The following is a 13,213-nucleotide window of genomic DNA, read 5'->3' on the forward strand; positions in this document are numbered from 1 at the left end:
ACATTCAACTTTTGATAGTATTTCTGTCAAATCTATGCATACAATTTGATGCATAGGTTGGATAAATCCATTTTATGCGCCACACAGAACACTGAACCCACTGCAACTGCCTCCGCAACGCAAGGCTGCAAAGCAAAGCAAGCGCAGCATTCATTCATTAACATGCTTCTGGTGTACCAAAACGCAATGACGCTGTCGGTGAGGTAGATAGGCCTACATCCATGCATTCACTGTAGTTGTGTATCTACGCACAGGCAGTTCGAATTGAGAGGAAATGGTTTATAGGTATATATCTCTCCCACATCGGAATGTGCTTTGTTTCACCATTTGGTGAAAAAGAAACCCCAAGTCTTTCTGTCACAGTCTGAGAGGATGAAATAACCAGACAGACAGACCAAATAGCATTTGCTTCAATTAAATCAATCATTTTCCTGAAGGGCAATTTTGTCAACCTCAAATACCGTGGTGGCGAATAATTACACAAGTCTTTCTACCGAGGAGGATGGTCGTAAATGTTCCAAAATATGGAATATGCATTACATTTTCAAAAATTTGCCTTAACCGACAAAATTCTAAGGATTTGATGTATTGAAGTCTGGCTATGGCCACAACAGGTTTTTATATAACCACAGAACCACTCCATAGTGGAGTCCAGATGTTATTCAGATAAAACAGTGGGATCATTCTGTCACAGACAGAGATGTCTGGATGAAAGTAATTGAAGTTGGGGGACATTGTCAAATAATGTCATCATTACAGATTTTCAGTCAAACTAATACATTTATATTTTAGGCTACTTATTTATCTGTCATAATGGAAAGTCAATGAAACGGCGTGAATTAAATGAGTGTGTCCTATAAGACATTGGACGTATACTACTGTAAAGTGGAAATCAATACACTACAGTTGTGGTTTCTGGAGTTTAGATTTTTTTTTTAGCGTCACCCGCCCCTAGGAGCAAGATAGACGCTCGTTCCGAGGTTGCGTTCCGAGACAGACACGATGACGCTGCGATTCACTAGCCCCATCACAAGCACAAACACACACTCGTATAGACTACTCCTGTCCAGCGTGAGCGCACCGTTTTTCTACCTTTCGCTTGAAAATCTGCGTGTCCGTGAGAAACTGTACTGTTGGTTCACGCTCTTAGTGCAGAATATTACAGATCTGACTGTTTGACACTTTTTGGGTGTTTATCCAATGGGTCCCGGGATAGTTATACTTTTCTCTCTGTTCGGAGTTCTCAACGGACAAGGTCAGTTACCGTTTTACTTCAGGATACTAACCTACTGTTTCAAGATTGAATTCTTCCCATGAGAATCAATCCATGCCCATGCGTGATGCATATGGTTGGAATACCATATAAATTCACTCAGGCATGTTAGATATTTCAAACGTATCACCCTAAGCAGGCTACTGCACTATCACTGTATGGGCAGATATACGGTTGGGTAGCACTGGAGTTAAAAAGTTCCCATAAAGTGTTTACATGTGATTTCATGAACACTTTATGGCAGTTATATTACAGTAGTAACTTGAAGCCTACTGTGTTACATGCTGTTCAGTGTGTGTGTCATTTGGATTTTGGTTTGCTTTGATTTTGTGTGTGTGTGTGTGTGTGTGTGTGTGTGTGTCTTATTGCCAGTAAAACATCTGCCCATGATTACCAGTTTTAGGGAAGATTTCAACATTCCCAATTTGTCCTAAAGTGATTTGACAGGGATTAAATGTATTTTGCGTTGTGTAAAATATGGACTAATTTCACCAGTAGAAATTTCTCAGACTACTGGAAATGATTTCCCAAGCTGAAACAGTAACAAGGTTTTAAAGTTTAGAGTACGGCAATGTGCCCAAAATGTTTGCTGCTCAACCAGCCAACCAGATGCAGGGCAGGTCTCTCCTTAAAACTCAGACACACCAGTAGGATTGTCAATTGCTTGTGTGCTCACACAGCAAAGACTTGGATGTCGTCAGCCACTCAACCTTGTTAAACTACTCCAAACCAGAAGGTGGCAGTAGCGCTTGACAGCGCATATCAGTGCGTATTGCTTATGGTCTAGATTCCAAGCTATCTGCGCTAATGTTGCTATTTTGTAGAAAGCCCTTGTTGATACTAGCCAGGTGCCTACAACTAGCTAGCAAAATGACAAAGAAACAAGTTATTCCATACCATACTGTCAGTGTTAGCCCACAGCCCAATGTTTAGCTAGCTAGGTAATGTTATCATATCTAGCTAGCTAGTTAAGGACACTGCACTAACTCAGCAGTTAACACAGGCAGCCGTTTCATGGAAACTTCTTCAAACTAGCTAATCCATTGTGATTTAATTATCACGTCAATACTAGTTAAAGTGGTTAACTAGTTTGGATGTAGTATTTATTGTTGTGTGAATTGTGTCTGCACTTAACTAGCTACCTCTCATAGTCTACATTGCATATGAAGTGTGACTGTCTCATCCGTGGATGTTTGAACAAATGCTCCCCTTTCCCTTTTTTGTTGTTGTTGGCTCCCCCACTTGGGGTTTTCGTGCTCTCTGACTGGCTCAAAGTCATTGGCCACTTGTGAGCATTGCGATTCTACAAGTAGAATAGGTAGGTTCGTCACTACGCAGCAGGTATCGCTTTTGTTCTAGCAAGAGAAGGAACGGCCTCCCACTATAATAAGTACTTATCAGAAGTACAGTTTCATACTTTTCACTATGAGGGTGTGTCAAATGAGTCTGGAAACACTGAGCGGTGGCTGGTCTGGAAAGGGAGCACGGTCCTGATTTAAACCTCTACAGGATTGGTGGGTCCCCCACGGGATGGTTGAGCTAACGTAGGCTAATGTGATTAGCATGAGGTTGTAAGTAACAACAACATTTTCCAGGACATAGACATATCGGATTTTGGCAGAAAGCTTAAATTCTTGTTAATCTAACTGCACTGTCCAATTTACAGTAGCTATTACAGTGAAATAATGCCATGTTATTGTTTGAGGAGAGTGCACAGTTATGAACTTGAAAATGTATTAATAAACCAACTAGACACATTTGGGCAGTCTTGATACACAATTTTTAACAGAAATGCAATGGTTAATTGGATCAGTCTTAAACTTTGCACATACACCTGCTGCCATCTAGTGGACAAAATCCGAACTGCGCCTGGGCTGGCAAATTGAAGGGGAAAAAAATACAAAAAAAGGGGTGGATCCTTAAGAGGGGGACCATCCATGGGTCACAGAGGCATGGGATGACCTACAGTGCATTCGGAAAGTATTCAGACCCCTTCCCGTTTTCCACATTTTGTTACGTTACAGGCTTATTAAAAAATGTATTAAATAATGTTTTCCCCTCATCAATCTACATACCCCATAATGACAAAGTGAAAAAGGTTTTTAGAAATGTTTCAAAATTTATACATTTTTTAAATCAGAAATACCTTGGGGTTCCTGAGTGGTGCAGCGGTCTAAGGTACTGCATATCAGTGCTAGAGGCGTCACTACAGATCCTGGTTCGATCCCGGGCTGTGTCACAACCGGCTGTGATCGGGCGGCGCACAATTAGCCCAGCGTCGTCTGGGTTAGGGAAGGGTTTGGCCAGGGTAGGCCGGATTTGTAAAATAAGAATTTGTTCTTAATTAACTGACTTGCCTAGTTAAATAAATAAACATTTACATAAGTATTTAGGCTTGTTTCTATGAGACTCATCCTTGAGATGATTTTACAACTCCACCTATGGTAAATTCCATTGATTCGACATGATTTGAAAAGGCACACACATGTCTATATAAGGTACCACAGTTTACAGTGCATGTTCAAGCAAAAACCAAGCCATGAGGTCAAAGAAATTGTCCGTAGAGCTCCGAGACAGGATTGTGTCGAGGCACAGATCTGGGGAAGGGTAGCAGTCTTGGTGGATCCAAACATCTTCCATTTAAGAATGATGGCCTCCAAATCATGGCGAATCAATTGAATTTACCAGAGGTGGACTCCAATCAAGTTGTATAATTGAAGGTCCCCAAGAACACAGTGGCATCCATCATTCTTAAATGGAAGATGTTTGAATCAACCAAGACTCTTTCTAGAGTTGTCCGCCCAGCCAAACTGAGCAATCGGGGGAGAAGGGCCTTGGTCAGGGAGGTGACCAAGAACCCAATTGTCACTCTGACACAGCTCCAGAGTTCCTCTGTGGAGATGGGAGAAACTTCCAGATAGACAACTATCTCTGCAGCACTCCACCAATCAAGCCTTTATGGTACGGTGGCCAGACTGAAGCCACTCCTGAGTAAAAGGCACATGACAGTCCACTTGGAGTTTGCCAAAAGGCGCCTAAAGACTCTCAGACCATGAGAAACAAGATTCTCTGGTCTGATGAAACCAAGATTGAACTCTTTGGCCTGAATGCCAAGCATCACTTCTGGAGGAAACATGGCACCATCCCTACGGTGAAGCATGGTGGTGGCAGCATCATGTTGTGGGGATGTTTTTCAGTCTTTCCCTTGATCTTTCCGGATCAATAGAAAGATGAACGGAGCAAAGTACAGAGAGATCCCCGATGAAAACCTGCTCCAGAGTGCTCAGGACCTCAGAATGGGGTGAAGATTCAACTTCAAACAGGACAATAACCCTAAGCTCACAGCCAAGACAATGCAGGAGTGGCTTCGGGACAACTCTCTGAATGTCCTTGAGTGGCCCAGCCAGAGCCCGGACTTGAACCCGATCGAACATCTCTGGAGAGACCTGAAAATAGCTGCGCAGCGACGCTCCCCATCCAACCTGACAGAGCTTGAGAGGATCTGCAGAGAAGACTGGGAGAAACTCCCCAAATACAGTTGTGCCAAGCTTGTAGCATCATACCCTAGAAGACTCAAGGCTGTGATCGCTGCCAAAGGTTCTTCAACAAAGTTCTGAGTATACGGTCTGAATACTTATCTAAATGTAATATTTCCGTGTTTTAATTGTAATAAATTAGCAAAAAAATCAAAAGCCTGTTTTTACTTTGTCAATATGGGGTATTGTGTGTAGATTGATGAGGGAAACAAACAATTTAATAGATTTTAGAATAAGACTGTAACGTTACAAAATGTGGAAAAGTAAAGGAGTCTGAATACCTCCCGAATGCACTGTATATACCACAGATCAGGGTCCCCTGGACACACATGGTGCCGATTTCACAGTCTGTGGGGCTCGTGTCGGTGGTGTGCTTAGGAATTCTGGCCCATTGACTTTAATGTAAGAATTTGACATCACCCCTCCTCCGTTGAATTCAATTTTATTGGGCATGTCTCACTGGGGCCATACCCTCCTTCCAACACCTATCAGCGCCCCTTGCTCCTCTTCTCAGCTTCAATGCTACACGGGAGAGAGTCAAGGGTCAGGGTGGTGTATCACTTCCATTAGGTATGGTGTCAGGGTGGATCGAAGATCTGAAGATGGTCCCATAGAATCCGGATATAAACCGTTCATGTACTTGAATCACTTATTCACATATTTTTGTATGAACTCAAACTTACTAGACTCAGTCAGACAAATACGTACCTGTAAATCGAATGTTATAATACGGCCAACAAATGCATTGCTACAGGCTATTCAGACAGTTAGTCAAATTACAAATGATAAAGATTTTAAGCATTTACATTATAAGGTCATTTGTGTCATGATGATGACAGTAGGGTAAACTGACTGAAGCGTGTTAGATAAAGGATGTGACCCATGGAAGTGGACTGTGCTGCTGTGATGTCTGGGTCTGTCTCCGAGAGGCCTTTGCTGTGGGCTTAGGCTGAGGGACTAGAGCTCCACTGGGCTCATTAAGCAGTGTTTACATGAGAAGTCTAGACATGGGCCAGCCATGTTTTTTTTCTCTCTCTCTCTCTGTCTCTCTGTCTCTGTCTGTCTTTCTGTCTTTCTCTGTCTGTCTTTCTCTCTCTGTCTTTCTCTCTCTCGCTCTGTCTTTCTCTCTCTCGCTCTGTCTTTCTCTCTCGCTCTGTATTTCTCTCTCTCATTCAGTGGGGCTTTATTGGCATGGGAAACATATGTTTACATTGTCAAAGCAAGTGAAATAAACAATATGAATAAACATATTGTATATACAGTGCCAGTCAAAAGTTTGGACACACCTACACATTCCAGGGTTTTTCTATATTTCCTTATATTTATTACATTGTAGAATGATAGTGATGGCATCAAAATATTTTTTGACATAGCCACCCTTTGCCTTGATGACAGCATTGCACACTCTTGTCATTCTCTCAACCAGCTTCACGAGGAATGCTTTTCCAACAGTCTTGAAGGAGTTCCCACATATGCTCAGCACTTGTTGGCTGCTTTTCCTTCACTCTGCAGTCCAACTCATCCCAAACCATCTCAATTGAGTTGAGGGCCTGATTCACACTCTCCTCTGAACAGTTGATGCTGAGATGTGTCTGTTACTTGAACACTGTGAAGCATTTATTTGGGCTGCAATCTGAGGTGCAATTAACTCTATTGAACTTATCTTCTGCAGCAGAGGTAACTCTGAGTCTTCCTTTCCTGTGGCGGTCCTCATGAGAGACAGTTTCATCATAGCGCTTTATTTTTTTTGCTGACTGCTCTTGAAGAATCTTTCAAAGTTCTTGACATTTTCTGTATGTCTTAACGTAATGATAGACTGTCGTTTCTCTTTGCTTATTTGAGCTGTTCTTTTACCAAATAGGGCTATCTTCTGTATACCACCCTACCTTTGGGGCGGCAGGTAGCCTAGTGGTTGGAGCGTTGGGCCTGTAACTGAAAAGTTGCTAGATCAAATCCCTGAGCTGACAAGGTAAAAATCTGCTGTTCTGTCCCTGAACAAGTCAGTTAACCCACAGTTCCGAGGCCATCATTGTAAATAAGAATTGGTTCTTAACTGACTTGCCTGGTTTAATAAATATACCTTGTCATGACACAAATGATTGGCTCAAACGCAACAAGAAGATTCCACAAGTTAACTTTTAACAAGGCACACCTGTTAATTGAAATGCATTCCTCATGAAGCTGGTTGAGGGAATGCCAAGAGTGTGCAAAGCGGTCATCAAGGCTACTTTGAAGACTCACAAATATAAAATATATTTTGATTTGTTCAACACTTTTTTGGTTATTAAATGATTCCATATGTGCTATTTCCTAGTTTTGATGCCTTCACTATTATTCTACAATGTGGAAAATAGTCAAAATAAAGAAAAGCCCTTGAATGAGTAGGTTTGTCCAAACTTTTAACTGGTACTGAATATCTTTAAAAAAATGTTTTATCTTCCCCCACTATTCATACTACAACTACCTCTAGAACAATCCCCAAACCACACACATCACTCAGGCTCTAATCCCAGATTCTCTTTAGGGTAGGAGAAAAGAGGGTGATAATTAGGCGTGTAAATGCCAGCAATCCGCTGAGAGGTGTGAACGCCTCGCTCTCGTAATGTTGAGAGAGAGTAGTGTGAAAACACCAGAACACACCAGGGAGTGAGTCATGTGACCACCTCTTTCCGTCAGTTGAGACTGAAAGTGAGACATTGTATGACATTCTCATTCTATGCCTCCTCTGAGCTTGGAAGGGAACATTCTAGAGCTTTGTGCTTCATGGTAGTTGTGCCCTGGGGGTTTGTCTGATGTTTCTAAAGACATACGGAGGCTTCCAGATTCTAGGGTGTTTTGGCAAGGGGATGTCAGTTAATGGCAGTGGTAATGGTCAAGAAAAATAAAATGTCCAGACTGGCAAAAACTGGCCTGGGGGGAAGCCAAGCAAGGAGAATTGTTCCCCACAGGAGGTGTTAACAATTTCCGACCAATCCCTACTCTTCCAGCAGATGTATTTTCTTTACTTTTTTACGTGTGTAACTGTTCTCTCTCTGAGCAACACTTTTGACCCTTTCCAAGAGCATCCTGGTGTTGGTTCCTGCCCCCAGATGAAAGCAGAGTTAGACCTTATCAATGTTGAAGATTGTGGCTCTAGTCAGACTGAGGCCCAATGAAGGCTGGATATGGGGCCTGTTAAAATGTCCTCTCATCTCCCCCTGTTGCTAAGAGCTTTATTACTCAGTTCACGGCAGGACAAGGAGCTCGACTGTTGCAGTTGTTAGTCTGGCTGGCCTCAACAGGCTTGTTCAGTGAGTCAGCAAAATAGTGTTTCTTGGCTTGGTAATGCATCTATTATACTAACTATTACGTTGTTGTTTGATTATACACTCTGCTGTTTATTTTACAATAAGAATGACTTTCACTTGCAGGAAAAGTTAGCATGGTTGTTGTATAACGACACTGCTTTTTATTAATCTGTCCACATCTTTTCATTGCTATTTCCCACAGTTAATGTTGACAGTTCTCTAATTTGCTTTGGATAAATTACCATATAATTTTTTATATTAAGTTCATTTGTTCACACCTTTGGCCCCTGCCTGCAGTTACCATATTCAAGGATATACTGTTCAGTGCATTTGGAAAGTATTCAGACTCCTTGACTTTTTCCACATTTTGTTACATTCCAGCCTTATTGTAAAATGGATTCAATTGTTTTTTTTCCCTCATCAATTTGCACACAATAACCCACAATGACAAAGCAAAACGTTTTGGGGGATTTTTTTGCAAGTGTATAAAAATACAACGGCAATATCACATTTACACAAGTATTCAGACCCTTTACTCAGTACTATGTTGAAGCACCTTTGGCAGCGATTACAGCCTTGAGTCTTCTTGGGTATGATGCTTACAAGCCTGGCACTCCTGTATTTGGGGAGTTTCTCCCATTCTTCTCTGCAGATCCTCTCAAGCTCTGTCAGGTTGGATGGGGAGCGTCGCTGTAGAGCTAATTTCAGGTCTCTACAGAGCTGTTCGATCGGGTTCAAGTCCGGCCTCTGGCTGGGTCACTCAAGGACAATTCCAAGTGGGCTGTCGTGTCTTTTGCTGAGGAGTTTTTTTTTATTTTTTTTTTTATTTTTTTTATTTCACCTTTATTTAACCAGGTAGGCTAGTTGAGAACAAGTTCTCATTTGCAACTGCGACCTGGCCAAGATAAAGCATAGCAGTGTGAGCAGACAACACAGAGTTACACATGGAATAAACAATTAACAAGTCAATAACACAGTAGAAAACAAAGGGGGAGTCTATATACAATGTGTGCAAAAGGCATGAGGAGGTAGGCGAATAATTACAATTTTGCAGATTAACACTGGAGTGATAAATGATCAGATGGTCATGTACAGGTAGAGATATTGGTGTGCAAAAGAGCAGAAAAGTAAATAAATAAAAACAGTATGGGGATGAGGTAGGTGAAAATGGGTGGGCTATTTACCAATAGACTATGTACAGCTGCAGCGATCGGTTAGCTGCTCAGATAGCTGATGTTTGAAGTTGGTGAGGGAGATAAAAGTCTCCAACTTCAGCGATTTTTACAATTCGTTCCAGTCACAGGCAGCAGAGTACTGGAACGAAAGGCGGCCAAATGAGGTGTTGGCTTTAGGGATGATCAGTGAGATACACCTGCTGGAGCGCGTGCTACGGATGGGTGTTGCCATCGTGACCAGTGAACTGAGATAAGGCGGAGCTTTACCTAGCATGGACTTGTAGATGACCTGGAGCCAGTGGGTCTGGCGACGAATATGTAGCGAGGGCCAGCCGACCAGAGCATACAAGTCGCAGTGGTGGGTGGTATAAGGTGCTTTAGTGACAAAACGGATGGCACTGTGATAGACTGCATCCAGTTTGCTGAGTAGAGTGTTGGAAGCCATTTTGTAGATGACATCGCCGAAGTCGAGGATCGGTAGGATAGTCAGTTTTACTAGGTAAGCTTGGCGGCGTGAGTGAAGGAGGCTTTGTTGCGGAATAGAAAGCCGACTCTTGATTTGATTTTCGATTGGAGATGTTTGATATGAGTCTGGAAGGAGAGTTTGCAGTCTAGCCAGACACCTAGGTACTTATAGATGTCCACATATTCAAGGTCGGAACCATCCAGGGTGGTGATGCTAGTCGGGCATGCGGGTGCAGGCAGCGATCGGTTGAAAAGCATGCATTCGGTTTTACTAGCGTTTAAGAGCAGTTGGAGGCCACGGAAGGAGTGTTGTATGGCATTGAAGCTTGTTTGGAGGTTAGATAGCACAGTGTCCAATGACGGGCCGAAAGTATATAGAATGGTGTCGTCTGCGTAGAGGTGGATCAGGGAATCGCCCGCAGCAAGAGCAACATCATTGATATATACAGAGAAAAGAGTCGGCCCGAGAATTGAACCCTGTGGCACCCCCATAGAGACTGCCAGAGGACCGGACAGCATGCCCTCCGATTTGACACACTGAACTCTGTCTGCAAAGTAATTGGTGAACCAGGCAAGGCAGTCATCCGAAAACCGAGGCTACTGAGTCTGCCGATAAGAATATGGTGATTGACAGAGTCGAAAGCCTTGGCAAGGTCGATGAAGATGGCTGCACAGTACTGTCTTTTATCGATGGCGGTTATGATATCATTTAGTACCTTGAGCGTGGCTGAGGTGCACCCGTGACCGGCTCGGAAACCAGATTGCACAGCGGAGAAGGTACGGTGGGATTCGAGATGGTCAGTGACCTGTTTGTTGACTTGGCTTTCGAAGACCTTAGATAGGCAGGGCAGGATGGATATAGGTCTGTAACAGTTTGGGTCCAGGGTGTCTCCCCCTTTGAAGAGGGGGATGACTGCGGCAGCTTTCCAATCCTTGGGGATCTCAGACGATATGAAAGAGAGGTTGAACAGGCTGGTAATAGGGGTTGCGACAATGGCGGCGGATAGTTTCAGAAATAGGGGGTCCAGATTGTCAAGCCCAGCTGATTTGTACGGGTCCAGGTTTTGCAGCTCTTTCAGAACATCTGCTATCTGGATTTGGGAGAGGAAGGAGAACCTGGAGAGGCTTGGGCGAGGAGCTGCCGGGGGGGCGGAGCTGTTGGCCGAGGTTGGAGTAGCCAGGCGGAAGGCATGGCCAGCCGTTGAGAAATGCTTATTGAAGTTTTCGATAATCATGGATTTATCGGTGGTGACCGTGTTACCTATCCTCAGTGCAGTGGGCAGCTGGGAGGAGGTGCTCTTGTTCTCCATGGACTTCACAGTGTCCCAGAACTTTTTGGAGTTGGAGCTACAGGATGCAAACTTCTGCCTGAAGAAGCTGGCCTTAGCTTTCCTGACTGACTGCGTGTATTGGTTCCGGACTTCCCTGAACAGTTGCATATCACGGGGACTATTCGATGCTATTGCAGTCCGCCACAGGATGTTTTTGTGCTGGTCGAGGGCAGTCAGGTCTGGGGTGAACCAAGGGCTGTATCTGTTCTTAGTTCTGCATTTTTTGAACGGAGCATGCTTATCTAAAATGGTGAGGAAGTTACTTTTAAAGAATGACCAGGCATCCTCAACTGACGGGATGAGGTCAATGTCCTTCCAGGATACCCGGGCCAGGTCGATTAGAAAGGCCTGCTCACAGAAGTGTTTTAGGGAGCGTTTGACAGTGATGAGGGGTGGTCGTTTGACTGCGGCTCCGTAGCGGATACAGGCAATGAGGCAGTGATCGCTGAGATCCTGGTTGAAGACAGCGGAGGTGTATTTGGAGGGCCAGTTGGTCAGGATGACGTCTATGAGGGTGCCCTTGTTTACAGAGTTAGGGTTGTACCTGGTGGGTTCCTTGATGATTTGTGTGAGATTGAGGGCATCTAGCTTAGATTGTAGGACTGGCGGGGTGTTAAGCATATCCCAGTTTAGGTCACCTAACAGAACAAACTCTGAGGCTAGATGGGGTGCGATCAATTCACAAATGGTGTCCAGGGCACAGCTGGGAGCTGAGGGGGGTCGGTAGCAGGCGGCAACAGTGAGAGACTTATTTCTGGAGAGAGTAATTTTCAAAATTAGTAGTTCAAACTGTTTGGGTATGGACCTGGAAAGTATGACATTACTTTGCAGGCTCTCTCTGCAGTAGACTGCAACTCCTCCCCCTTTGGCAGTTCTATCTTGACGGAAGATGTTATAGTTGGGTATTGAAATCTCTGAATTTTTGGTGGCCTTCCTGAGCCAGGATTCAGACACAGCAAGGACATCAGGGTTAGCAGAGTGTGCTAGAGCAGTGAGTAAAACAAACTTAGGGAGGAGGCTTCTGATGTTGACATGCATGAAACCAAGGCTTTTTCGATCACAGAAGTCAACAAATGAGGGTGCCTGGGGACATGCAGGGCCTGGGTTTACCTCCACATCACCCGCGGAACAGAGAAGGAGTAGTATGAGGGTGCGGCTAAAGGCTATCAAAACTGGTCGCCTAGAGCGTTGGGGACAGAGAATAAGAGGAGCAGGTTTCTGGGCGTGGTAGAATATATTCAGGGCATAATGCGCAGACAGGGGTATGGTGGGGTGCGGGTACAGCGGAGGTAAGCCCAGGCACTGGGTGATGATGAGAGAGGTTGTATCTCTGGACATGCTGGTTGTAATGGGTGAGGTCACCGCATGTGTGGGAGGTGGGACAAAGGAGTTATCAGGGGTATGAAGAGTAGAACTAGGGGCTCCATTGTGAACTAAAACAATGATAACTAACCTGAACAACAGTATACAAGGCATATTGACATTTGAGAGAGACATACAGCGAGGCATACAGTAATCACAGGTGTTGAATTGGGAAAGCTAGCTAAAACAGTAGGTGAGACAACAGCTAATCAGCTAGCACAACAACAGCAGGTAGAATGGCGTTGACTAGGCAACGGGGCCGACAGATAAAACATAAACAAGCAGAATGGAGTACCGTGATTAATGGACAGTCCAGCGTGCATCAGCTATGTAGCCAAGTGATCAGTGTCCAGGGGGCAGCGGTGGATGGGGCAGGGAAGCTGGACTGGCGAGTGTTATCCAGGTTGAAAAAAAACTAACAATGACTAAATAGCTTGTAGCTAGTTAGCTGGTTAGCTTCTGGAGGTTCTTGAGTGTGTTCTAAAAAGTAAAAATAATAGCGATTCCATATCACATTAGGCGAGCCAGGTTTCCTGAAAGGTATAAACAAATTAAAAATCAAAAAGAGATAGAAAGTAAATATGGGTCCAGTGAGTGTTTGGGACGCGGCGATTCAGACGGTTAGCAGGCCTGTGCTAACAAGCTAACAGTTCGTAGGCCCGGGCTAAACAAGGTAGCAGTTAGCGGACCGGAGCTAGACAAGCTAGCAGTTAGCAGGCCGAATTAGCAAGCTGTTGCTTTGATCTGGCCACTCTACCATAAAGTCCTGAATGGTGGAGTGCTA

The 13,213-nt window shown here is 44.1% G+C and overlaps 1 protein-coding gene across 3 annotated transcripts in view; it reads left to right on the forward strand.

Annotated features, from left to right (window-relative positions):
• The first annotated feature begins 1,002 nt into the window (after nt 1–1,002).
• Nucleotides 1,003–13,213, forward strand: part of LOC112218177 (fibulin-1) — a 59,696-nt gene continuing 47,485 nt past the window's right edge. The window contains exon 1 of one of the 3 annotated variants that reach the window (XM_042301415.1): nt 1,003–1,255. In XM_042301415.1, the coding sequence (XP_042157349.1) occupies nt 1,201–1,255 (55 nt within the window). In that variant the 5' untranslated portion in view covers nt 1,003–1,200. The remainder of the gene's footprint in view (nt 1,256–13,213) is intronic. The other 2 variants (XM_042301414.1, XM_042301413.1) reach the window with 2 other exon arrangements.

The sequence above is a fragment of the Oncorhynchus tshawytscha genome, linkage group LG19 (genome assembly GCF_018296145.1).
Source record: "Oncorhynchus tshawytscha isolate Ot180627B linkage group LG19, Otsh_v2.0, whole genome shotgun sequence".
Taxonomy (NCBI): domain Eukaryota; kingdom Metazoa; phylum Chordata; class Actinopteri; order Salmoniformes; family Salmonidae; genus Oncorhynchus; species Oncorhynchus tshawytscha.